Here is a 27,422-nt window from a genome sequence, read left to right as displayed (position 1 = left end):
GTGACTTCTGTGTTTGGGCTCATCAGCTCTGCCTGTTGTACCACACAAGTTCTTCACCGCTCTTAGTCCAAGGACCACTTTTGGGGTGCTCAGTCCCAAGGCAGAATCAGCAGGGAATGTTGTTAAACTTCACTAGGGCTGTCCACACATCCAGGGTTTTGTGGGATTGAAGACCTGAGATCTGAAACCCCAGAGTAGTTCATAGTAGGTCTTGTCTCCAAGATGTCAGCTTTCAACACTGATATGCAAGTCTGTAGTAGTTCTGTATATTTTATTCAATATTCCTGTGAATTGGTTTGTAGGAAACCCACTTACACAGGATATTCTGAACCTGTATCAGGAACCAGATGGGACACGAAGGCTACTGAACTATTTGCTTGATAATTTGGCAGGTACTGCAAAAAGAAGTAAGTGATCATTCTTAAAACATTTATTTCTGCTGTGCAAAATAAATGTGATTATCACTTGTTGTATCTCTATTTTGAAATGTTCCCATAGTTTCGACAGAACAGCCACCTCCAAGATCTTGGATTATGTTGCAAGAACCAGACCGTACAAGACCAACAGGTACTGTAACACTTCAAGGATTTCTCATTTCTTCTGTTTTCCTTTTAGTAAAAGCTGTTGATCTTTACTGGAAAAAAAGTTAATGCTTAAATTAACCAATCATCTCTGCAATGCTGACCAGCCAGCTGAAGTCATTCTATCCCAACTGGAACACCTGTTCCAGATTTACCCGTCTTTTACTCTAAAGTAATTTATTTTTAATTAACATCCCTCTCACAGGGATTGAAACTGTTGTCCACAATTAGTTAAATAGTGGAATTATAACAGGCTTAATTTAGCATTTGTTGGAGAATAAGAAAAGTGGAGGCATTTGAGCATGATTTCCAAAAAATGTAGAATTGTTTTAAGTAACCAGGGTATCATCCTTGATTCAGCATTTTTGTTGCTATTGGGATTCAGATCATGTTTAATTCTTCACTAATTTTTTTTCCTGCATAAATTGTCTGAAATACAGCCTTTTCTATTTAGCTGCACACCAAAAAAATCTTAGTGTATTTCTCAATTATTGCAGTGTCCTCTCTTTCAGGACTGAATGTACATTACTTTCTCCTGTTATTAAGGTGATTGCTTCAAAGATCACGATGTTAATGCAGCTTCTACTTTGCTGTCACCTATTTGTTTTCAACATGCTAGACTTTGACCCCAGTCAGCCCAAAATTCTTTTCCTCCATTTTCTATATCTTCAAACAATGGTCTTGTTTCTTTTTCTGCATTTGAGAGGAGCTTCCAGGTATCTTATTGTTGTACTACAAATTCTTAAAGTGCTTTTTGAAAAAAAACAAACTCAGAAACCCACCAAAACAGCCTTCCAAATCCATGCTGCTGGATTACCTGTCAAGTTGCCCCAGACGGTCTCATTACTACTCCTGTTTCAAATTAATACAGAGAGGAGATATTTCTTGTCCTACACCTGAATGCCTTTTTGAGGTGGAAATATTTGGGGCGTTAATTTGCCTACACTTTTTCTTTGTGTGAAAGGATCCTTACCCTGCCTATGGATCTGTTACAGTTTGTGGTGGCAGTAATTAAGATAGATTTAAAAGAATCTGATTGTAGACTTGCAGACCTTTGTGTAGCTGGCAAATACAAGTGTTCAAATACATTTACTTTGTTTTGGGCTTTCCACAGTACAGCACCACTTAGCATAAAACACATTTGTCTGCTCTTCACTGTGTTAACCCTGTAAGGGGGGGTGGTTTTTTTCCTAATTAAATGCTATAAGACAGCTGCCGTAAGTCCAAACATGTAATTTGTCTCCCTAGAAGAACTAACAATTTTTTTTAGCACTGATACACATGCTGTGTTTTGGTTGAAACAAATGAAGCATGCATTGATAAATTCGCAGAAGACAAAAGTCAAGAACATAATTGGTTTTTTTTAATCTATCAGTGTGTAAGTAAAATTATTGTTCTGCAGCCTTGTTCTCTGTCATGTGTTACAACGTCCTGTGTGACAAATATGCCACCCGGCAGCTGTATGGCTATTGTCCATCCTGGGCCTTGAACTGGGAATACAGAAAAAAAGCCATTATGCAGGAAATACTGAGCTGCAATGCTGACATCATAAGTCTGCAGGTAAGAAATACACCATTATTTCTTTCCCTTTTCTATTCCCGTGTGCTGGTTTCTTCACATTAAGTGTATTTGTAGTAAACGGTCTGTTTTCAAAACCTTCTGCAAACAAAAGAAAAAAGAAGTGATGTTTAGAACATTATTTGTTGTTTGACATCAAAAGAAGGCTCTCAGCCCCCGCAGTTGGAATGGGAACCAGCAGCTCCTGATCAAAGCAATGTTAGTGGGGGTGCCTTTGTGCCTGTGTGTGTTTGTGGGGCTGTAATTGACACATTTTCAAATAAGAGGCTTGAGATAATCATAACTCCAGGGATTACAGAAATTCATTTGTATTTTCTTAAAATAGGGATATTGCTCCTGAATTTGCATTCTCTGATGCACTTAATTCTTAGGTTTTTTTCCTCTTAAATCTAATTTGAAAGTGATTTACACTTCTGAAGAGTCTAAATAATATCTGTCTTCTATATTTTGCTAATAGTGCATTCATGCTGTGCTGCCTTAACTTTACAGGAGGTTGAAACGGAGCAGTACTACAGTTTTTTCCTGGTAGAATTGAAAGAACGTGGCTATAATGGATTCTTCAGTCCAAAATCTAGAGCTAGGACAATGTCAGAACAGGAAAGAAAACATGTTGATGGTTGTGCAATATTTTTCAAAACAGAAAAGTAAGTGGTGTGGTTTGCTGAACCTTCTGATGTCTCTTGCTGTCTTTTACTTAATTTCTCAGGTTGGTCTATAGCTCAAACAGTTTGGCTTTAACTGCTCTTTTGTAGCCAGGCAGGGTTTCATACAGAGCATTCCTACCCCTGGAAGGAGTGGTTTTGTACAAGAGAGATCATTCTGTGTGGAACTAGCAATGAAAAAATTAACCTTGAAGTTTTGTTTAAGGTGAATGAGATTTCATTCTGTTCGAGCAGTTCTGGTTGGGAGTTCACTAAATTATTCTTCCCTTCTTGAGTGTGTGTGTCCCAACCATTAGGTGGTAATAATAGAAATTGAAGGAACTAATGAAAAATGAAGCAGATTTTCTGGCCTTTTAGTTTTGGGGTTTTGGTTTTTTTTGAGTAAAGGAATTTCTAATCCCTCAAATTGCTGAAATAAGGCCTCAGATGACATTGACTTTTTGATACATTAGTCTTTGGTAAAGCAAACAACAAGATATCGCTGCACACTTCTGTAAAAAAAAACCCTATTCATTTAAGAGCTGCAGCACTTACTGGTTGTGTCATATCGCACTTGTACAACTTTGGCTGTGATGATAATAATGTCCCTTCCTGCTTCCATTCCTGTGTATCCACAAGTAAATGTACGTGCCAGGTTTGATACTCTAGTAGCTTGGAAAATTATTTAGTCCCTCTCTGTTAAATCTGCATGTTTGAACTAGGAACGGATGCAGAGTTAGAAACACGCATGACTTTTCTAGAATGCCACTCTCTCTCAACGAAATGTTTTAATTGTAACTAAGGTACTACTGTAAACTACATGAAAATTACTAGGAAAACTATATCCCTTGGTTTCAGTTTAGGATTTTATGAAATTATTTGACTGGCTGAGATTTTCACATCATAAATGTGTTTGAGCTTTAATTAAAAGAATTACCGATAACATTTCCTACTGTATCTGGCTGCTGAAAAAACGTGTATATGATGTTTTTCTTTCAGATTTACTTTGGTTCAAAAGCATACTGTTGAGTTCAATCAACTAGCAATGGCAAACTCAGAGGGTTCAGAGGCTATGCTGAACAGAGTTATGACGAAAGATAACATTGGAGTTGCTGTTCTATTAGAACTGCGAAAGGAATTGATAGAAATGTCCTGTAAGTCCCATTTCATTAATTTTTTAATAGATGGTATTTTGTAAATGAAAAAACAATTACTTTTGTTATAGTAAACAAGAGAAACTAGGTTCTGCAGGTGAATTTGGCTTTGCAGATTGTATGTTCAGACAATTTTATTTCAAAAGAGGATTTTGGGGAAGAGTCATATTGCTTAAATGCTGAAGTGGTTTTTTTTTTTCCCCACTTGCATTTTTTAAGGAAAGAAAAGATATAAATACTTGAGTTTGAGTGATTTTGTTGTCTGGTTTTGGTTTTGTTTTTTTTTTCTTAAAATTATGTACAAGTATCAAAGAATCAGGTGGTGTTAGTTGTGTGTTTCTGGATCATGTACCTGCATCATTTTAACTTATTTTCTTTACTGTCATGCTTATACAACCTGTTTGTTCTGCCCTGTCATTCTTAATTTAGGAAATGTAAATTGGCTTTATAAGTATCACAGTGGGAACCTACTCAACCTGTGTTAATATTTATCCAAATGATATTTTATTAATTCAGATTGTAGCAAACAAGCCTTTCAAGAAACACTTCTACCAAGAGAGGTAACTTAGAATGTGGATAACTTAGAATTCAGAGCTCGCTGCCTAATAAGATATGAACAGAGCCTGAGGAAAGCTGCTGAGGAAAGCTGCTGTAATTTTTTAGAACAACGCTATTTGCCTGTAATTAGGATTATCTGTTACTTATGTTAATTTTCAGTGAATACAAAAGCATTACATGTAACAGATAGTCTGTTACTGGTCTTGAATGTGAAATATAATTCCTAGTGCTTTATATCAACTAAAACGCTTGTTAAATGTAAGAGGAGTTATCTGACCCTCTTCATTCAAATGGTATTAACCCTCTTGAAGTCATACTGGTATTTTATTTTTTTGTCCCCTCAAACATTTTGTTTAAATTTCTGTAGCAGTGTTTTCTGTTGCTGACTGATTTTAAATAAATAACTGATTTTAAATTTTAGCTGGAAAGCCACATCTTGGGATGGAAAAGCAGCTAGTTCTTGTAGCTAATGCACATATGCATTGGGACCCAGATTATTCTGATGTGAAGCTGGTTCAGACTATGATGTTCCTGTCTGAGGTAAAGAACATTATTGATAAAGCTTCTCGTAGTCTCAAACCTGGTGTTTCGGGAGAACTTGGAACCATTCCACTTGTACTGTGTGCAGATCTCAATTCTCTACCAGACTCTGGTAAGAGTTCTATTTCTTATTCTTTAGACTGTTTCAAGTGTGTAACAATTTAAGTTTTTCAACTTAGAGAATGCATTGTTTGATAATATAAGCTCTAGAGGTACCAAGGGGAGAGAAGGGAGAGAAGATAGAACTGTTGTATTTGTGAGTGACCTTACTGCCTGTGTTCTAGTATAGCTGTGTCTGATCTTTCAGAAGCATTTCTACTGTGACTTTTTTTCCTCTTTGTTCTTGTATTTTAAAATATCTTCCAAAAATAACTGAAAACATGAATTTGTTGCTGATAATTGGGTTTTCTTAACTTTTAAGCACGAAAAGATAATTTTTTACCTTTAAATTTGCTACCATACAAATAATTTTCTGTGATGTTTTAGAATTTCTAAATTTCAATACATCCCCTTCAGAAGCTCTTTACTAACATGGAACTTTGTTTCTTGACTTGGTGACAACTTTATAAAGTGCAAGAAAAGAAAACATTCAGTGCCTGCCACCTTGGCTTTCTCAGGTCCCAGCTGAAGTGCTGTACTCAAGAGCCATCCTTCCTTCTTACTGCTGGTTGTTCAACATAATAATCTCCATTCCTGGTCCCCTTCCTTCTGGCCTCATCTTGGCAGCTCTTAACATCTCTTAGGGTTTTAAGGAGCAGTTACTGCTCAGCAGTAATGGGAATGTGATTCTTTTTGATCCCAGGAAGGCCAGTATCAGTAGTGGTGATTGCAATCACCAGTTCATGTGCCTGGTTGTGTTTTCAGAACAACTAACTGCTTCTTTTACCTTCCAGAACTTTAACACAGCTGTTCTGAAGTTGAGGCACAATCATAGTTTTATGACACAAATCTAATCAATTTGGCTTTGCAGCCTCTTGGAAGTTAACTTCTTTGGAAGCAGTGGTTCAGAAGTTGGCTTTTTTGCAACACTTCAGCTGAAGAGCATTGAATGGCAGGACCTGAGCATAAAAGCAAGAAGAGGCAGCCAATAACTAGCATTGACAGAATTTTACTTCAGATTTTTTTTCATCTTCCCTTTCCCAATCTATTCCTTATTAACCTTCTCTTTTTTTCTAATCAAAGCATGTCTCTTTGTTCTGGGTGGCATTTGCTCTTGATATACATATACATTGCCCTGCAGTATTTTATAAGAGCTACTGTTGATTGTACTGTGTATTGTTAAGGTTTTGCTTATACAAAGCCTAAAGTTACATGCCTCACTTCAAGTACCTACACACACTTACTTGCTGAATGCTTGTTAATACCTTCTTGTTTGTAATGTGTCTCCTCACAGGTGTTGTTGAGTACTTGAGCACTGGTGGAGTGGAAACAAACCACAAAGATTTTAAGGAACTGAGATACAATGAAAGTCTTACTAACTTCAGCTGTAATGGAAAGAATGGGACAACAAATGGAAGAATTACACATGGTTTCAAGTTGAAGAGTGCCTATGAGAATGGTCTAATGCCTTATACAAATTACACATTCGACTTCAAGGTAAGGACTTGCTTATATTTTGGAAAAAAATTCCGTATTCAAGTGTAACTAATATGATTTGATCTATGAAGTTGTTATATAAGTTAATCTCTATGAAGTTGTTATATAAGTTAATCTGTGTAGTTAAATTCACCAAGTTTATACTTAAAACATAGCAAACTAGAATGCTCAACACTTCAGTCTCCTAGAAACCATCTTATTCTTTTTAGTAACTTACACTAGCTTTGCAAGAATTGGGGTGCTCTTAACCTTCCCTGTAAACAGTAAGAGTTTGTGTTTTAATACTCCAAGCTAAAGGACAGGGGCACTTAAGGTGTCAACTGCAAGGAAATAATCCATGGTGCTTCTGGAAAATTCTCAGTTTTTTGTTGCCCAGGGAAAACAAAGATTTTTTTTTTTTTTTTCTTTAAAATCAGGTAAATGTGATTTGAAGCTCTGTAGGAGGTTGGAAATTGAAACCCACAGAAGCATAGGAGAAATAATAAAGGGTGGCCTTTTCTTTTGTTTTCCTAATCTATACTGAGCATCCCATGGGATATAGGAAGAAGAAATCTCCTGAATTGATGATGTGCTTTAGAGAAGGAATGGGATATTTCATTACTCATAACACTGAGCTCACCTCTTGTTTGGAAGAATAACTTGGGACAAGAATAAATTACTAACAATAATCTTTTTTCCTCTCTTGTTTTAGGGTATTATTGATTACATTTTCTACTCTAAACCTCAGCTAAACATACTTGGCATTCTTGGACCTTTGGATCATCATTGGTTAATAGAGAACAATATAAGTGGTTGTCCACATCCACTCATCCCTTCTGACCACTTCTCACTTTTTGCACAACTGGAGCTTTTGCTGCCTTTCCTGCCTCCTGTAAATGGAATCCATCTCCCTGGCAGGAGGTAGTCAAATACATTTTAGAGGGCAACCTCAATCTAACTTGTACAATTGTAAAATCTGAATATAGAGGAGTGAGGTATGGCCAACAGGGATTTTTTTTCTTAATAATCTTAATGTTAAATCTAATTATTTGCTAAAGACATAGTAAAAGCCAGGTGCTATCAACAGACACAATTCTGAGCCCAATATACTTTGTATACTGTTCCACAGCGATTGGTGCATTTGCACCTTTCTTTAATACGTTACGATTAACCTTCCTGTTTCTTTTCTCCAACGTGACATTTTCATGCCTTGAAATAGGGAATTGTTATACAGTGTATTCTCTTTGCACAGTTATCTGTAGCACTACTTTTTTGAGGCCAGTAGGAACATCCACAGAACATTCTCCGTACTTCACTCCCTCCTTTTTCAGACTTGTTTGTAAAATATAGAATTTGAATTTAGCCTTTATTGATTGTATATGAACAACAGAAAACCTGATTTATGAGATTTTGTACTTTAAAAAAAAAAGAAAAATCAGATTTGGAAAATGATTGTATTGTAAACTAAGGCTAAATTTTTATCTGTTTTCATGTGTTATAAAGGCCAGCGTGTAAAAGAGGTTGTCACAGGTTTTCTCTGCTAATGATTTGCACTGTTAGGGTTTCGTTAGCCCTTTTATACTACTTTTTAAGTTCAATTGAGAACATTGCTTTCAAAATCCAAACCTATAAAATCTTAATATCTAACAGAGATAACTAAATACATTCTATTTCTGATAAAAAAAAAAAAAGAAAGAGGCATAGAGTTCTCACAGAACAGATAAGCTGAGCAGTGAATATAAGTAGACCTGTATGGATTGAAAGTTATTGCTGATGTGTGTACACTCAGACATTTTTCTCATCTCTAACTTTTGAAGTAAAATCTAGGGATACTTGTGTACAGCTTCTTCATTTCTGTTTTAAATATTTGTCCTATCTCCACTGTGCCTGCTTAAATTTGTTCTCAACTAGCACTGCCTGTGCATGCAGAGAGATCCTGTGCATCCTCTTTTATTTTTTTAAATAATGTTAACACTTGTGAAAATTTTATGAAGATACTTTTGTATAAGCTGTGGCATCTTTTTTCCTTTGTGAAGCATTGAATATCACACTTTGGAACATGTTCAGGTTATGGGTACACAGTTTCTAGCTTCTAATGCCCATGCACTGCTTCTTTCAGTGTCATTGCACAGTGCCGTTTTTCCCACTAAGAGTTACTATCATGTGGATTCTCTTTCGTTTGTGTGTTCCTCAGTTTCTGAAAGTATAATTCCTTGAAGATAAAAACCTAGCCCTACATTTTCTATTAATGAAGCAGTGTAAAATAAATGCATTTTCAATACAGGTCCCAAAGACAATTCTTCAGATCATGTTTTAAAGTGACCAAGTTTTATTTTAAAGTGTCAAGCAAGACCGAAGTTACAGTGTACCCTCAGTGCCATTTGTGTCATGAAGCCAAGTATGTAACAGCTTACAAGTTTAACTTGTCTATTTGTATCCTAAAAGGGAGAATTCATCATCTCCTTAAACTAATACAACTTGAATAATCAAATGTAAAAAAAAAAAAAAAAAAAAAAAAAATTAATAATGGAGATTAGAGCTTGGTCTTAAACAGCTTTTGTTTCAGCTGCGGGCAGGGAAGCAAAAGGACACTGAGCATTAAGAGAAAACTTTCTAAATATTGTGAATTTTTTATATATAAGAGAGTGAATTGGTAATAATGATTCAAAATTTTATTGAAAAGTAGTCAGCACACAAGTGTGCTCAAACCGTTCTGTTTTAAGCTCAAAGTAAAAATTACAAACAGTTCGGATGTGTAAAATGTACATTTTAAAATTTCAATATGAGGAATTTTGATCTTGAATCCTTGTCTGGGACCTGATCTCTTGGGGTTTTCTTGTTTTGGTTTTAGTTGTAAAAACACCAAACATGTCCAGTTTATAATCAGTACATTGAAATGCTGGTAGTATTGCTGTAGTAGATTTAATGCGTAGTGTTATTTTTTTTCTGTTTGTTTTTTGGGGTTTTTTTGTAAAGTGTGAATAAAAGGTGTTTTACTCATGTTTCCTTAATGATGTCTTGGTAATGTACATCATGACAATTTCCAGTAATGATAAGCCAATTTAGCTTGTCAGACTAAGCAAACTATTTTTCTTTTCTGATATCTGGATTGTGTAAGGAGTCCAGAAAGCTTTACAGAAGGGGAAGGGAAGCACGCACTCATTTTGTATTTTTTTAGAGGGGGATAATTTACTTTAATAGATGCTGGAGCTTGAGTGCACTTGTTAGATTCTAAAGGTTTGAGCTTTATCCAGTATGTGTTCTCCTCTATTGCTTAGTCTTAAAAAATATTTGAATTTATGACAGCATGTGAAAATATGGCCCCTTGTGCTTTTGGAGACACAACTGTTCCTGCTTAGTCACCTTATGGTCTAAGGGTCCATTTGAATAACCATTTCCTCCAGCTTTTTTAGTAGTCCACCCAGTCCTGATTGAAAACCCTCTGAATCCATTGAAGGCACTCCTTTGACTTCACTGGGTTTTAACTGGACTGCAGCTGTGACTCGGGGGCTGAAGGAAGGAAGGAGAAATGTTTTGAAAATAGGGAAAGACCAGATGGCACCAAAACAGAGCTGAGATAAACTTTGTCAAACAATCTTTCAAAGAAAATACATTCTTGTGTCAAACAAATCTAACTCAAAAGTCTCAATTTCCAGCTATAACATAGAATAAGGCAATAAACCGTGTCTTCACAAAATCAAAATGTTTGCTTCATAGTTTTTAACATGAAATGGTTATTTGCAATATTTTTATTCGAGGTGGTTTTGGGTGTTGCCATAATGTACCTTCAGTGTTCTTGTTGTAAAAGCACATATAGCAAAAAGTCACAGAACATCCTTGGGGTTAAAAGGATTTATTTAGTTAAGACCAGGCTTTTTTCCACTTCAAGTACACTCTGCCGTATCTTTTCTAGTTTTATTTACATTTACCAAGAATTCTGGGTTTGAAAGTGTAAATTGAACTACACCTTTAACTAAAACAATTGTTTAGAGTACAAGACTAATACCACAAGTTACTGCTTTTAACATAACACAAGTAGGGGGGAAGAGCATATAAATTGGTGTGTGTTGTAATTATTTTGTCCTTTTAGCAGCTTTAAATTAAAGGTAAATTTGGCTAGCATTTGACTGAACTGATTTTAAGAACATTGTGTGCATCTTTGATATAACTTCAGCAATCTCTCAAGGTTGTTTTTTTTTTTTAGAGCAGGCTTAGAAAATAGCTTATGCTTTGCTTTTTCAACCATGCAAAACCTGTATGAAAGACAAAATAATTGCAACACCATTGTGGGGGAGGGGGAAAAAGAAAACTAATTACACTGTAAAACTTTGAAAAGTTCAGTTAACCGCTTCAGTAGCAAGGCCTTTCTCATCCAGCCGGACACAGTATTTTTTAGTATGTTAGCTGCTATTCTTTTCTTTTGGTTGCATAAATTTGTAACACTTAAGTGTCTTGGTATGTTTAAGTAGTGTCTAAAATAGAATACCTTAGTCTTTATTCACAGTACTTCTGTATAATGTGTAATGCACTGGACTAACTCTTGTTTACCATTCATGTAACAAAAACCAGCACATTATCTGCACTAAGCTCAAAGAATGTTGCATTTGTCTATAGGCAGCTCTTCAATAAGATAAATGGGAAACTGAATATGGTCTGATGGTAAACAAGGGCTTTTACTGTTCTCTTCAGTGGAACTTTCTTCTTGGTCAAATTTTAACTAGTTAGTATTATATTTATATACAGGGTCTTCTTTTTCTTTACCAATGTATTTTCCTACTCATAGCTGACCAATAAATCCAGTATCTGTTTGAAACCTTCTTGAAGTCTAATTCATATTTTAACTTGATTCCTGAAGCTCTTCCTCAAGAGTTACACATACAGCCAAAGTGAGTGAAGTGTGTCCAGGGTATAATGGAAGCAGGAGGAACTTGATAATCCCAGAAAGATCTTGCTGTACTTCCTGTTACTTTCTAGATCTGCGCACCAGAAATCTGCTTGAGTCAGTTGGGTTTGGATTGCAGAGTGAGGGCATGATCAGTAATGCCTCCAGAGCTTGTGGAGAACTCTGTCCAAACTTACTCAGAGCTCAACCCCTTGTCTTCATAGCTGGCCATCCTCTGACCTTCCAGCTCAGTCTGTAAGGTCAGTTGTGCAGTGGTGGTTTTGTCTCGGTCCTGTACACCCCACTCCTTCCTTCCTCTTGCTGCTCCAGAAGCACAAGTCTACTGACTTGGGGTCTGACAGCAGGAAGGGATTCAAATACTCCATTAATTTACTGTGGGAGGGGAACAAAGTGAAGACTTTTTGCATCTTCTTTTTCAGGAATGAGATTCAGCAAGCTCTTGCCATTGGTGTATTTTCATACCATGTTCCTTCTCTGCGGGTGCCTCTGTCTCAGTGTCTGTGTCAGGGTGCAGCCTCACCACATCTGGTGTGATGTTCCCATCACTGGCAGCAGCAAACATGAGACACTTGAGAGTGTGTGTGTGTGTGTGTAGCAATGAAGCACCCAAGACCTCTCCTGGCACTACTGCTCTCCTCAGAGCCCACGTTCAGTACGTTGGTGCTGCTTTGCTGTGAAATAAATGATCTAGTTCAGCATTCCTGTAAATACCACAGGCCCCAGCATGTTCAGCTTGTTTGTAGGTTTGAAATGTGCTGTCTTGAAGCAGCTCTAAGTCCCCAGCACTGTGATGAGTCCATTGCAGGCCTAGCAATGATTTCTCTTTGGTTTTGTCTTGTGGGTGAGATGTTAATTCCCATCACATTTGCAGGATTGCCACTAGATGGTGTGGGAAACACAGGCTTCAGCTGCATACAGCCTGAACCTATTTCAGTGCCATGCACAGAGTGTGGCTTGTAGAATTGTTCTTAAGAATATTTGTGGAAATTCAGGCCCAGGGATGAACCTTTTCTAGTGGCAGCTGTTGGTTGGGTAACATCCATGCCAATTAATACTGGATTTATAAATCCAGCTGTCACGATGGGAATGAAAAGGACCTACTTGTTCGTCAGTGACAAAATCATTCACTAGAGCCTTCCCTTGCTGCATTAATGTACTTGATGTTATGTTTTCAGATGAGTACAGTTGTTATGTGGTTCCAGATTGGAGTTTACAAGGTCTTAAATAGTATCTGCAAACCTGCCATGTAAGTGTGGGAAGTGCTGTTTGTAGGGAAACTGCCAAAATTATCAGGGAGGCCAGTGTCCTTGTCAGAGAATATACAGAGAAAACAGCATCTCTCCCTCAAGGGCAAAGGACTGAGCTGAGCTTGTGTCCTGTCGTCCTCAGCCAGGTCAAAGAAATCTTGTCTTTCCTTAACTTGAAGTAAAATAACTGCAACTATCTTAATAGAATTGACTACACAATGTCTCTGGACAGACTCTGGTTACTGGTCCTTCATACCCCTTGTCCACTGGCTCGTCAGTGATAGAAAAAAGTTGGATTTGGGCCTTCTAGGGTGAGAATTTCCCAAATCAGAGCAGTTGATTGTGTGGCTTGCCTGTTCTACTGGTGCTGGTGAAGCAGAAGAACCTTAAAACCCGTGGAATTGAGCCCAAAGAGAAAGAGGAAGGGAGGAGAAACAGAAAAAGGTAAGTGGAAAGGACAAGATTATGCCAGGTACATGGAATGCTCTTTTGGGAAAAGCCACTAAAGGTGAGTGTTCTGGTTATTTTCTTGCTTTTCATCCTCCCTTCCTAATCCAAAGGCACTAATTGTTTGCTTTCTAAATGTTCCCTTGCTCTGTACGGAAAGCGGTAAATCTAATTAAGATAATTACAGGGATCTTTGGTACACTTGAATATTTTCTTATTCCAAAATAAGCCTAATGTTCCTGCAGATTATCAGTTTTTAAAATATAAGACTGTGTATTTTGGTTAAATCTTCCTGGTATATCAGTGGACAGTACTGATTTATTTTAAAAATGCTAGATGTTTATTTTAAAAAAGCACACACTACAGAAAGTACAAACATACATACTCTCCTCCCAGGTTTTAGTGACCACAGAGATTTAAGTAACAGATCAGTTACTTGATGAGGCTGTGCCTTTTTTCTTCTAGTTTAAGTTTTCTCTGCAGTTTTCTGGGCTCTGGCAACGTGCCAGGCTCCAGTGGCTTGTGAGAGTGCTTCATGGCCAGTGTAGTGGTGGGATGCTGGGAACCAAGCTCTTGCTACACTTGTGCACTCACATGGGTCATCGGGGTGCATGTGCTGCCAGCCATGGAGCAGCTGCTGCAGTTTCAGAAATATGAGTTACTGTGCAAAGGGAACCAATGGAGATACAGTGAATATTTGCCTTAGTTAATACCTCTGAAATCTGAGCTCCAGGGAAAACCTCATCCCACTCTACAACTCTCTGAAAGGAGGCTGTAGCCAGGTGGGGATTGGTCTCTTCTCTCAGGTAACAGGAGAAGAAGAAATGGTCTGTCAGAAAAGGTGTAGACTGGATATTAGGTTTCCCTAGAAAATGTCTTCATGGGAAGGATTGTCAAGCATTGGAACAGGCTTCCCAGGGAAGTGGTGAGTGGCTGTCCCTGGAGGGGTTTAAAAGACCTGTAGCTGTAGCACTTGGGGACATGGTGAGCTTCACAGTGCTGGGTTAATGGCTGGACAGTCTTCCAGTGCATAGTAACAACTACACCCAGTAAAAAGTCTACATGCATTGCCCATTGAGAGAAAATCAAATCAAACATGCTTATCCTTCAACTGCTCTTTGATTTTCAGTTTCTGACTTCACATATTTACGTATTTTCCTGCCCTTTGCAGTATCTTCAGTTGGTGTGTGAGGTAGCTGAAGGTTTTTAGTGCCTTAGCTGCCCTCTGAGAGGCTGTACCCCTGTGTTAGTGGGGGCTGTGCCTGCTAATGCTTGCAGGTAGTAAACTAGGAGTATTTCTAGTGTAAATTGAGGTAATAGGCTACAGGAAGGGTTGGGATTACCCTGTGTAACATTTTCTCCCTCAGGTGGAATCATTTATCCACATACCAGTGAGGGAAGAGGGAGATGAACAAAAAGTAGAAATTTGGGTCTTGGCCCAAGACAGCCAACAGGAAATTTTCCATTGACTTCACTGGGCTTTCACTGGGAAAACATAATCAGGAGTACAGAAAGATGAAGTTACCACATGTACATGTGGAACAGGCTGTCTTCCATGAAACCCGTCCTAACCCCCCAAAGCCCTGCAGAGGCAGCAGGGCAGTGTTTGACCTGTGGCACCCAACACAGGATTCACATTCCACTGAAGTGAGTTTGCATCTTTGCTGGGTCCAGTGCTGAGTCCCTGGCACAGCTGTACAATTTAATGAAGCTTTCAATTTGATGGTGTGAAAACTGAAGTTTCAACTTGTTACATCATCCTCAGGAGTCAGCCAGCCTTTCCCTTACATTTGTCCCTGTGTTACTCATGTCCTGTAGGAACGGGTGAAATGAATAAAGAACCACCTGGCACTGCAACTCAAGTTCCTCTTTTACCTCTGTGATTCTTTGCTGGCTCTGAAAAATCTGTTTCTATATAATTACTTTTTTCTTACACGTTTGGCTAATCTTAGAAATCTTCTTCCCCTAAGTGGGAATGATTTCCATTCTACAGAAAGCAGAAATAACTCCAAAAGCCAGCAACTTGCTGAAGGTCCTGGGTGTCTGGGTGGTGGAGTAGGTCACACCTGCAGCTCGGACTCTGGGAGTGGTTCTACTCCCTCTTGTCCTGCTGGTGAGAATCTCATCCCATGAGCTTGAGGGACTTAAGAAAGGGTAAAACTACTCTGCATTCAGGCAGATCAAATGGTCTGAGGAGGGTACAGAGCTATGGCCTTGCCCTACCTAGAGTTCCTCTCCACAGCAGGATGAGCAATGTGCCTTCAGTCTGTCAGATGGGTTGGTTCCCTCCTGCCCCCAGGAAAAGGAATGCATGTGGTGCAGTGCTTTGTTTTCACAGTGATTTTAAAAGTACTGTACTGCTGGTCTGGAACACTCTGTACAAGGTTCTGAGAGCAATGACTTCTTAAATATATCTGCAAAGGCCCTGATCCATAAAGATGCATAAGTCTGTGTTGTCTGTTGAAGTACAATGGAGCTGAGAGACCTTGGGAGCTCCTGTGGGTCAGGACGTGAGTGCTTGTACCAGGAGCAGTAAAATCCAAGAGTCCAACTGTTTTATTGTGTTCCAAGCAAAAAACACTTTTCTTAAAAAACTCAAACGTGTGTGACAAACTGCCATGTAAATGTGGTGCTTGGTGAGAAAGGAAAGAATTTTAATAAAGGCTAATTACAGTGTTTGGTTTGATAGCTGGGACCTCACAGCCCCTACAGGTCTTGGAGTCTGACAAAGTGGGTCAGGCCATATTAGCCATTGCTGTTCCTGGAAGAACAGGGAAAAGAGAAACAATAAAAACATTTTGAATTTCCTTTTGAAATTAAATTGCTAGAATTAGTATTAGATGCAACAAAATGTGGTGGGGTGGTTTGGGGAAGATTTGTTTCTTTGTCAATTTTGGCAACAAATACAAAAATGAGTGGCTTCAAACTGACAGAGGGCAGGGTTAGATTGGGTATTAGGAAGAAGTTCTTCCCTGTGAGGCCCTGGCACAGGTTGCCCAGAGAAGCTGGGCAGCTGTGGGTGCTCCATCCTTGGAAATATTCAAGTTCAGGCTGCATGGGGCTTGGAGCAACCTGGTATAGTGGAAGGTGTCCCTGCCCATGGCAAGGAGTTGGAACAAAATAATCTTTAAGGTCCAGACCATTCTAAGATACTATGAAAATTTTGAATACAATGGGCATCACAAATTTTGCCAAGCCTAATGGGGTGATATTTAAATGCTGACCTGTTTTCCTTTCTATCCTGTATCCTTTGCAATGGACTGTAGGAAGGAGGCTTCATCTTTGGGCACAGAATCCAAAGAGTTCTGCTACCTAGCTGAGATCACCAGGTAATTTTCTGTTGCCAGCATTAGCCTCAGCAAGACTTTTCTCTCAGAACCCTGTTGTTGAAGACAGTGAAATTTAATGAAGTGAACCGATGTGCTCGGAGCAGCTGCACTGCCCTTGCTGTCACATGCAGTGCCTTGTGCCTTCTGCCAATTGTGCCAGGAGCACTTTTACGTGTCAGAAAAATGTGCAGAGATTATGGATGTTTGTCAGCATCTTCCTACTGAAAAACAAAATGCTGGAAAAGGTTATACTGGGTGCCCCAGCCTCCACCTTCTACCTCCATGGCAGTTCCCACCTTGGAGCACCTGGTGCAGTATCTGCCAACCTGGAGAGTGAACTCTGTTCCAAAATCCTGAGGATTTTGCTCCTTTTCTTCCTTATTGCAAGACCCAATCTCTTCTGCTCTCTTTGGTGGTAGAAACCATCACTCCCATTATCCCCCAACACCTCCCTATAGTACCACTATTGGCTTTTGGATTCAGCTATTTACCCCACATGTTTTTCTGGTTAACACTGTTGTACAGTTATATAATTAATTTGGTTAATTATGCTTAGAAAAGGGTTTCAGGGTGGAGGTACAACCAGCTCATCTGCAGCCAGTTTATTGTGCGTTTCATTCCCTTCTTGAGAAATTTTTGGTCTGAAGCTTAGAGGCAGCAGAGAAAGGAAACTTTCATTTTCTGCCTTTAAAATGACATGGAGAGGGTTTTGCTGAGTGCTGTAGCATGGATCAGTTGTCACTTTGGTCTCGAGGACTTCCTAGAGCAGGCAATGCTTTATTATTCTAAGGGAAGAGAAGACACTTTGCAATAGATTCTGCTATTTGCTTGTTGCTATAAAAAGACTGGGAAAGGGAGGTGGGGAGGAATCTGTTCTAAATCCAGCTGGTACCAGCTCAGCCCTTCAGGAAAGCACAACACTTAATTTCTCTTGTATTTCTTTGACCCAGTTAGCATTGCACAAATGTTCCTGATCACAGGACTGTCTAATCATCTCTTGAGTCCTGCTGAATTTTATCTTGTTGACATCCTGCAGCAATTAATTCCAGGAGTTGACCCTGCACAGCAAGGAGGCTGTTTTGTTTTTTGTCTGTGTGCCCTTGTTCCAGCAAACCAGGTTTGAGCAGAGCATGGAGGGTCAACACAGAATTCGGCATCTGAGGCAGGGATGTCACCATCCCTCAAGGGCTGGGGATGCCTCACACCCCACCACACCTGAAGGAAAGCTGAACGTTGACTAAGCAGCTCAAATGTCACCACAGCTTGGCTGTGCTTTGTGTCCCCCTGTAGTGTCTGAAGGAACAGGTGTTGTGATGTTTTGGAAAGTGCTGGGAGCGAACCAGGCTGGGAGCAGCAGCAGCAGAGTCCCAGCTGCAGCCTCTCCAGCCCATCCCTACCAGCTCTTCTGGGCAGGACCAGAAAACTCACCTGCAATATTTGTACCACCAAACTCTTCTTACCTGCAAACACTGCCAGTTGTTAGACACCCATCTGTCCTAAACTGGGGTCTGGAGTAGGACCTGCACATTTCAGATTCAAAACTGGGCATGATCGGCCTGTGCTTGTATTTGCTTCCCCTAAAAAACAGGTGTATTTTTCACTGGTTTTCACAGCTGGCTCTGCTGTGAGCAAGGACCATGTGCATGTTCCTTTGCTCTTTGTGCAAATCAGCCCCAATCCGAAGCTCCCAGCTCATGCCACTAATGAGGCTGGAGTGGCTTGTAGGCTCAGCAAGTCAGGGCTGGCTACTCTGTGCATTCACACAGCCCCCAGCTGAACAGGGCCTGGTGACAGGCTGGCACTGCTAAACCATGAAGGGCATTTGTGAGCCAACATCACAATTTATTCTGTGCAGTTTTTGATGCCTCTGTAGCATGACCTGAGGGGGAATGTGAAGAACATCTGGAGCAAATTTGGTGTTTCTTGTGTAATTGCTTTGGAGCCTGGACACTTGAGATGTGACATCTCCCTGTTCTGCAGCTGAGCTAGTAGCTCAGCCAGTGCTCATTGAGTGTGTTGGAAAGATAAAAAAACATAAAATAGAATAATTAAGGTTGGAAGAGCCCTCTAAGATCGTTGAGTTCAGCACAGCACTGCCAAACCCACTGCTAAGCCATGTTCCCAAGTGCCACATCTACGTGATTTTTGAACATTTCCAGGGACAGTGATTCCACCATTTCCCTCGGCAGCCTGTTCCAAGGCTTGACAACCCATCCAGAAATTTTTCCCAATATCTAATCTAAACCCCTCCTGGCACAACCCGAGTCCATTTCCTCTGGTCCTGCCGCTTGTTACCTGGGAGGAGAGACCAACCCCCGCCTGGCTACAGCCTCCTGTCAGAGAGTTTTAGAGAGCAGCTCAGCACCTCTGGTATGAACCGTTTTCTCTCCCACATACTTGCCATCCAGGAAAAAACAACAAAACGTTCAGCTAAGCACAGCTGACTTGCAAATGTCACATCGTGCTGCCAGATGAGATGTGGCAGTGTCCCTGCTGTCTCCTTCTGCTCTCACTGTGCATGACCACCCACTCTGCAGAGCTGGGATTTGCTGATCCCGAGGGACAAAGCCACTGCAGGTGTGTGAGGCACAGGCAGCTAAAGCCTTGTGGTGTACACACAGTTCTTGCTAAGCTCACAGCAGGCTGAGGGCTTTCATCTAGGCTAATTTAAAAGCGAAGACAAGAAACAGTTGATACAATGCTAATACACACAAATAAATAAACTAATAATTTGATTTTCCTCATCAGCTGCTATTAGAAATCTGTGCTTTAAATGCAGCGGAAAATTGTTCCCATTACAAGCCCATTCCAAAGCACTTAAAGGCTCCCTTTGATTTAAATGGCATTTGGTCAAACTTTATGTAGCAACAAGCTGGTATTCTAAAAATGCCCAGTTTTTCTACAGCTCTTCGCAACAGTCCTAGGAAGCGTTGCCTCCAGGACCATTAATTCCAGGAAGGCTGCAATTACCAGGAACAATATCTCTCTATTTACACAACATGTATTTTGCATCAGCTCTAGCTCATGTCCAGCAAATTAGATTGTACTTGAGAATCCCTGAGCATGGGGAAAGGCCACAAGCCCATGATGTGGTGCTTCAGGGGTCATCCCTGCTGTCAACTGTGGCCCACATAAGTGGTGCCAGCCACAAAAATGCACGTGGGCTCTGATAAGCAAGGCAGAGAGCTGTGCCTGAAGACTCTGGCTCTTCAAGCACAAGCAGAAAAGCTTTCAGCCATCATTTCAGAGGTCTCTTCTGCCCGTGGTTACAGCTGCAAATGGAAAATACAAAACCCTTTGCCGTTAATCACATTGCTGATGGTTCAGTCAAGGTTTCATTCAAAGCTAAGGGATTCCTGCTTAGTCGCTAAATGCAGTTTAACTTCATTCTGCACCATGAAAAATGAAATCAGTCTCCACTTAGGAAGGCTCAAAGTTAATTAAAATATGCCCTCAATGAGCAATTAGGCCCAAATGCAGGCTTTTCAGGGCAGGGGGAAAGCCTGAAGCACCACCCACAAAGCCCCTGCTTTCAGGTGAGGCAGCCTGGGTTTTGCCTCAGGCTTGGGTCTGATCTCCTTAAAAGGTGGGAGCTTTAAATTTTCCTTGGAGCCTTAAGATTTGGATTTTTTTTTTCTTAAATCAAAAATACCTGCTTTAATCTTAACTTCAGAGTTAAAGACCTTTTTAGAAACTGATTTTGCTAACCTTGCTCATACCCCACCTGCATCTCCCTGTTTGTGGGCAGCCCTTTGATCTGCCCCTGCTTGTCTCTCCCATTAAAATCCCTGGCTGAGAGAGCCCCATTCATGGCATATCCCTGTCTGTAACCATGCTGCACTGGCTCACGTTTTAGTTTCTTATCAACATTTCTCCTGCTGGCTGTCCGTGTGGGCACAGAAAAGCCTCTCCTGGGGTGGGTGAGGCTCTCTGTGCTGTGGCTGCTGTAGGAGTTTCTGAGCAGCTCCTGCCCTGCTCAGGTCTGATCACCAGAGAGAGGCTCCTGGAGCTGTTGCTTCCTTGCCTTTGGTTTCAGCTGATGGGTATCTTTGTCATTTAAAAGACAAAAACCTGAGTAAAGAGTGGGACAGTTTTCTTTCTGCCTCATCATCTCTGGTTTGTAAATTCTGGTCATGATTTTCTGTGTTCAAATGCATTTACTATTTGCAGCAGGGAGAGGCTGCATGATCATGTAAGCAAAATTGCATGTTAGCTCACAGTTTGCTTGTGAACTGGATGTGAAGTCTGAGACTGAAAGCTGCCGGTGGGATTTGGATACCTATTCCCCATTCAAATTAATCCAAATCCCTTCGGCAGTTCTGATGATCTCAATAAATGAGATTTTTCTACCAGTGACTTCAAATTCAGAGCCTGCCATGAGATTGGCCATGGAAGCAGTACAGCTTTTATCTCTCTCTCTGACCTAAATTCCTAGACATGGTTTTCTTTCTTGTCTGGAAGCTCTTCTGAAAAGGCAGCAACTTCTGCAGGCTTATCCCGACCAGTGATTCCTCAAGGGCTGTTCTGCAGAGAGGGGAAGAGGGGGAGCATTTTCTGATGGCCCAGGTGTGCATCCATGGGGAGAACAGCAGAAAAGTGCTGTATAACTGCAGGCCACGTTATCCCACCCAACAGCATCCCATTTTATTTCCTTTGGTAGGACTGCAGGCTCCCTCAGCAGCTGGGGGGCAGAGAGGCTGTGACAGGGGAGTGACAAGGCTGCCCCAATGCCCACCCCTCCCTGAACCAGCCCAAAGTGCATCTGCAGCAGGTGGATGATGTTGTACAACTGCAAAACTGCCTTATCCAGGGAGCTGGTGCATATTTAATTGTGCTGTGATTTCGTAAGGACCAACATGCTCATTTCCAACAGAGCTGATGGTGAAGGTGAGGACTGTGCTTTTCAAAACAGGATTTAACTGAATCTGAATAGAAACAACCCTCCCTATCTGCTGCCTCTGTCCTGTGTTAAACCAAGTTTTCTTTTCTTACCTGTCATGGCTTTTACTGCACAGCTGGAATTCCTCAGCCTGGGGCTCCCAGCCCTGACACCCAGCATCCCCCTCCTGCTGGGAGCTGCCCTGCCCACTCACTGCCCCACATTTCCCTCCTCCCTTCCCTGCCTTGCCACTCCTATGACCCCAATTTGCCCATGCATCTTTGCCCCCATCTTTGCTGCATCCCAGCAGCTTTGGCTCCTCTTGCAAAGCCCAGTTGCTTGAGTAGAACCTCAGTTTTCACTAAAGAAAAAGTATGGCTCCAAGAAAGAGCCAGTTCACTCCAAAGCTTCATTGCTCCAAACCTGGCTGCACCTAACTCCAAACTCCTGGTGCTCCATGGGCATGTAGCAGCTGCTGACGAGCAAACCTGGAACTAACACTGTGTTTTCAAATGCCCCCAGCTCTGAGCCCAACCCTGCTATCACCCCAGGCCCCACAGCCTGCTCCCAGTCCTACATCAGAGGAGTTTGAAGTTTTTCCCAGTGTGTCCTGAGTTGCAGCTCTCATCTGCTCCTGGTTCTCTTTGCTCTGGAGAGAAAAGGTGGTGGGTTTCAGGGGTGTAGAGACTTGCAGGATTATGTGGCAGTTGAGAAGGAATCACAGCCCTGGGCAGCAGCTGCTGAAGCGGTGAGGTGTGAAGGCCTGGTAGAGTGAGAAGGTGTTTGCATGGCAAGTCACAACCCATGTGCTGTGGACCAGCCCAGCACTAAAAATAATCCCCTGTGGAATGCAGAATGGAAACAACAACTGGATGGAAGGACTTTATTTGTTTCCTCTGTCAAAAGCAGTGATACATGCAGTTGGCACAAGACTTGTTAGGCATTAGAGTAATAAATATTCACATGGAGAGAAATTTAAATGACAAGCATCACTTAACCCCCAGCATTTACCTGAGAAGGGAGGGACAGGTGTGGAGGAGGCACAGCAGGCTGGGACCTTCCAGGTTCAACTTTCTCCATCAGCTATAATGAATGCTGGAGCCACCTTCACTTTTGTTCTTGCTGTGTGGTTAGTTCAAAAACAGAGCTGAGAAGCAGCTCAGCTCCATAGCACTAATGAGTTTCAACAAGAGAAAAAAATATTTGAGGTAAGAGATGTGAGGATGAGAAGCTCAAACACTCTCACCTTTTGATCCTTGAGCATATTTACACTCATGTTGGTACTGAGTAGAAGTTGCTTTTTCATTTCATCTGCTTGAGGGTGGTTTGGAAATCACTTGTGAGCATTTTTATAATTGCAGCTTTCCGATGCTGTTTCTCATCTTAGTTGCTGTTGAGCAAACAGCCTGGTCCCTCTGCTCTCTGCTGTGCCAAAACATTTATTCCTAGTAGTAGTAATAATTAGGCTGGTATTGCTTTGCAGTTTTCTCAGCTACTTCTCCTGACTGGCTATGGGGAGTGTGGCACCAGACACAGGTGGGTGAAGTTGCTCTGACTGCAGGAGAAAGTGCCAATGACAGCTTCTCTGGATGGAGAAGTCTCTGTGTGGCAGCGAGGGATGGCCTGAGCACGTGCCCATCGCCCCATGTCAGGACCTCCCAGCCTTGTGGGAATGCTTCTCATCCTACAGACGTCCCAGATAGAAATAATATCAACGTGAATTGTTTGTCTATGTGATGGGCTGGATGCTTGGAACATGCGCATTTGTTTTTTCCATGTTTCAGTCTGGCAGCACAAAGCAAAGCTCGGTCAACATCATCAGCAAGGTCAGGTAGGTGAGAATACAGAAGCACAGATATGAAGGGAAACACCAGTTATTATTTTACATTCAGGTTCTGTGAGCACCAGCCCAGCATCCCTAGGCTGCCCCTCAGCCAAGGCTGCTCTTCTGAGCCTGCAGAGCTCTGTGTGGGCTCATGGGCTCCTGAACCTGAGCAGCAAATCCCGTGGGTGCCTGTGGTGTGCAGCCTGGCTGTGTCAGTGCAGAGCCCAACATGATGCCTGTTTCTTTACAGCTGGCTCCAGAACAGCCACAGCACTGGCACGGCAATGCCCACCAGGGCTCCCAGCTCTCCTCCTGCCAGGGGTAAGTCCAGTAGTAAAGGGAACAGAGTTGGGCCAGGGTAAGCACCAGGAAAATCCCCACTCAAGGAGTTGTAATATTCTCCATATTGCCCTCCAGCAAATCCTCATAAAAGGCTTCTTATGAGTTTCAAGAAATACTTCTTTATGCTACTGCTCTAATGGATGACCTCTCCAGTGGGATCCTGGTGCAGAGGCAGGGATCTGTGATGGGTCTCCCAGTAAATGTGTGTCAGAGAGAGTGCATTTCGTACTGTCCGAGCCTTGGGCAAAGGGTTCCTTTTTGAATGACTGTACCCAAGTGTGAGCAACACCTGCTTGGCTGCTTGGCATTGGCTGGAAAACACTGGTATTTCAGTGTTCCCACTTCTTCTCCAGCACAGATGGGATTTGTGTTCTCTCCAGCTCTCTCCAGCTTTTCTTCATGCTCAGGGCAGTTCTAGGCAGTAGGTGGGAGGAGATGCTTTATGAACTGTTGCCTTTCTAAAATGAAAACTGATTGCTGTTTCCTTAGCAGATGAGACTCTGAATTGTCCCTTTGCCCACGGATGAGGGATATGATGGATCACAAGAGTCTGCCTGACTCGCATGCATGTTCAAGCCATATTTTCTGTGTGAGGACTCCAGGGAGAGCTGCTAGAGCACAGGGTGGTTATATCTTGTGAATAAAATTATTCTAAGCAGCTACTTCTTCACACTTCAGCAATGGCTGGGAGCAAACAAGCTTTTATCTTTGCTTCTTTCCAGATGCATCTGTGCTCTGAAATCCAGTTATGGATGGTGGCTTTTTTAGGTACCTGGAAAGACTCAAAGTATCTCTGCTTAGCAGGGACATCACCCATGACATTTTTGTCACAGTGAGAGGTTTCTCTTCCTTCTTTTTCATCTATGTCTGCTGTATTGAACAAACTCTGCCTTCTTATGGAGCAGGGCTGGGCTGGGTTTCCTACCAGCTTCCCTCTGGCTGAGGGTGCCAACAGCTCTTCAGTGTTAATGGACATGGGGCCATTTTCTTTCTGACTGTGGTTACTCCCTAAAACCATTCCCTCATCCCTTCTGAGATACCTCAGCTCTGAGTATACTGCTTCTTTCTGAGCTGGTCTTGGGGAGGGAAGCCTTGGAAAACTGAACACTCGTGGAAAACTGCTTTTCCCTGTGTTTTCTTCTTCCAGGTTTGCAGGATGAAGGTCACCATTTGGGGTAGAAGGGTTGCCCCGTGAGTGACCAGTGCTGGCACTTTCACCAGAGGAAGAAGCCTTGGAGGAGCAAAGATTTCCTGCATTGGTGTAAATTTGTTCCAGGGGGTCCTCTCTGGACCAAAAGCCGGTTTCTGCACATGGCACTTTTCCCAGTGGCACCACATTCGAGATGAAATTGGTCAATTTACATTTCGACCTTTGCTGCTGTGTCCCCACAAAGGGTGGAGAATGTGACACGTCTTCAAGGGTCTTCAGGGTCTTTCTGTCCTGACCCTTACGTCTGCTTTCCAGCAGGGCTGGGAAGGTGGGTCTGGCAAGGTGGCAGATGGATTGGATGTAGTCGTCGCTGCAGTACGCGTCAGGGCTGGCTGCGGCACTTCCAGCACGCTTTGGGTTGCTGCTTGGATCCTCCATCGCTTCCTCGTGGGTTTCCCGTATGGTTGGGAGAGGCTTTGAAAGGCTCAATCTGATCCGGGGCGCCATGGCTGCAAAGAACAGAGCAGACATGATCAGCATGTGAAAACCTGCTGTGGTAAAGAAATCCTGGGCTTGTTTCTGCCTGAGCCACCCAATGTCTTCTTGTGGCAAACAGGGCTGTTTACAAAAACTGCATTTTAAAAGTCTGCTGGCAGTACTTTTATATCCATGGTTTTGTAAAGAGCTTCATAAATGTATGAAGAAGCCAAGTCATTAAATGTGGCAGTAAATTAAAGGTTCGTTAAGGAGATCAGCAGTGGTGCTCCCTCCTGAAGCAATGCAAGAGAGCACAGCTGGAGAAGTGTGGGGCAGGGGCATGAGCTTGTCTCACTGCCCCTGTTGTAGCAGCAAGGCGTAAATTACTCTCCTTATTTAATGCTCCATGTCTGTTCACTGTGGCAGGGCTCTGACTTCGCCCTTGTCCAAGCAGGCAGGAGCTGAACATGACAGAAGAGGAGCTGCCCTGCCCCTGTGGGGAGCACCACGTAAGTACAGCATCGTTACAGTGGTCTCTTCTAGAAGCTGTAGGTGAGAATGTACAGGGTCACTTTTGTCTGTGCCTGTGGTTCACAAGTGTAGTTATGGAGAGGTAGGTCCTCCCCTGAGTGCTTACACAGAGTCAAAGGGATTTAATTCATGTCCTTCATATTCACATAGTTGTTCTCAATTCCTTTTAGGATGGATTTCCATCAAACTTCTCCCACTACTCAGTTAAACACACTGAATTACAAATATTTCAGTATAGTTTGTGCTGCAGTGTTTTCTAACTGTACTGATTTTTTTTTCTCCAAAGACTCCCCGCTGTGCTCTGCTTATCTCCCCTTCTGGCAGAAATGACCACATAGCCTGGATTTTTTTTTTTTTTTTTCCACTGCTTCCCCCAATGAAATTTCTATGTGACTAATCTGCAGACACAATATAGCTTTGTTGTGTGATTAAACGCAAAAGTGCTTTGCTAGCTATTTTAATGCCTTGCTGGAAATAAATCTGGCTTTGTTGAACCTCTCTGCAAAGCTGCAGATCACACACGGAGCACAAATGAGCAGCTCGTGCCGAGCCCAGGGTAGAGCTCGCTGGGTGCCCATCCCTCCCCAGGCTGCTGCTGGCCCTTACTGGTTTTTCTCAGGCTCTACTGGTAAAGCCAGCCAAGCTGGGATTTGCTGACCTGAGAGCAGGAGATGCTTGCTTTAAACCTTAGGGCCTTTTTATTATCCTTTTTCCTGCCTGCTCTGTTTCTCTTATGTTTTTAAGCCTTAAAGAAAAGGCTTGTTCCTCTGCCTTCCTTCCCTCCCACCCCTTGCCTGAGCTCGGCAGTGTCAGGGTCTGGGCCCGGCAGTGAGAGCGGTCGGATGCCCCTGATAAGGGGCACGGGCATGTCGTGTTAAATCACGATAGCGCTAATCAGTAACTAAGTCCTGCCAACACGCCCTTCCTCCGGAAGGAAACTAAATTACCTATTTGCAGTAAAACTCTTCCGATGATGGGATGGATGAGGTCCCGCCCGGATGCCATCCCCTTCGCCCTGGGCACCACCGCGTTGGCACGGCCGAGGTCACCTCCCCGTCACCTGCAGCCCCGGGGGAGCAGGACTCCCTGCCCTGCAGCTTCCCCTCCACCACGCCTTGAGCATCACTGGCTACCAGCATCCCGGATATTCCTAGCGACCCCCAGGACACAGCCCCTGGCCAGACCCCCTCCCCTTACCTGCGGGGTGCGGGCACGGGCGGCTGTCGTCTCCCCTGGCTGCACGGCTCTGCCCCGCTCCCTCCTCCCTGCTCCCAGCACAGGAGATGTGCTGTCTAACACTAACCCATGCGCCAGCTCCCTGCCTCAGTCAGCTGATCCCGCTGCCTGTTTTGTTGCTGTTGCTAAATATATCCCGCTGGCTGCCTGCCCTGCCCGAGCCGCAGCTGGCGGGCGCCGGGGCTCCGGGGCAGCCGCGGGCAACAGCCGGGCTGGGCCACTCCGACCCCTCCAGGACTGGCCACCACACATCCCTGCGGCTCAGCTGCCTGGCGACAATTCCCCGAGTGGAAGGGACCTCGGGGCCGTGGCCGTGGTGCCGGAGGGGAAGTGCTGCCTGTGCTCCAAGCTGCGGTGGGAAAACAGGCGCCGTAGTTCTTTCAAGCTTTATTGCTGAAAGGGGAATCCTTAGGGTTTTGGGCTGCTTTT

At 42.5% G+C, this 27,422-nt stretch overlaps 2 protein-coding genes across 5 annotated transcripts in view; one reads left to right on the top strand and one right to left on the bottom strand.

Annotated features, from left to right (window-relative positions):
* The window catches only part of LOC121658087 (CCR4-NOT transcription complex subunit 6), a 33,022-nt gene extending 21,578 nt beyond the window's left edge, over positions 1–11,444 (top strand). For 2 of the 3 annotated variants that reach the window (XM_042014524.1, XM_042014525.1), the window contains exons 5-12: positions 303–407; positions 499–567; positions 1,984–2,141; positions 2,649–2,803; positions 3,800–3,954; positions 4,934–5,164; positions 6,446–6,648; positions 7,340–11,444. In XM_042014524.1, the coding sequence (XP_041870458.1) occupies positions 303–407; positions 499–567; positions 1,984–2,141; positions 2,649–2,803; positions 3,800–3,954; positions 4,934–5,164; positions 6,446–6,648; positions 7,340–7,552 (1,289 nt within the window). In that variant the 3' untranslated portion in view covers positions 7,553–11,444. The remainder of the gene's footprint in view (positions 1–302; positions 408–498; positions 568–1,983; positions 2,142–2,648; positions 2,804–3,799; positions 3,955–4,933; positions 5,165–6,445; positions 6,649–7,339) is intronic. The other variant, XM_042014526.1, reaches the window with a different exon arrangement.
* Positions 11,445–22,301: 10,857 nt separating this feature from the next.
* Positions 22,302–27,091, bottom strand: LOC121658162. Of its 2 annotated transcripts, none has more exons than XM_042014701.1 (2): positions 26,955–27,091; positions 22,302–25,258 (listed from the first exon to the last, which is right to left on the bottom strand). In XM_042014701.1, the coding sequence occupies exon 2, from the start codon at positions 25,254–25,256 to the stop codon at positions 24,267–24,269; it is 990 nt and encodes a 329-aa protein (XP_041870635.1). In that variant the 5' UTR covers positions 25,257–25,258; positions 26,955–27,091; the 3' UTR covers positions 22,302–24,266. The 2 variants fall into 2 exon arrangements, with proteins under 2 accessions (XP_041870635.1, XP_041870634.1); XM_042014700.1 differs by lacking the exon at positions 26,955–27,091 and adding an exon at positions 26,705–26,858.
* Between the last annotated feature and the right edge of the window lie 331 nt (positions 27,092–27,422).

The sequence above is a fragment of the Corvus kubaryi genome, unplaced genomic scaffold (genome assembly GCF_017639235.1).
Source record: "Corvus kubaryi isolate FWS band 111438036 unplaced genomic scaffold, C.kubaryi_AGA036_p1.0 split2-37374, whole genome shotgun sequence".
Taxonomy (NCBI): Eukaryota; Metazoa; Chordata; class Aves; order Passeriformes; family Corvidae; genus Corvus; species Corvus kubaryi.
This window is presented reverse-complemented; position numbering and strand designations above follow the sequence as displayed.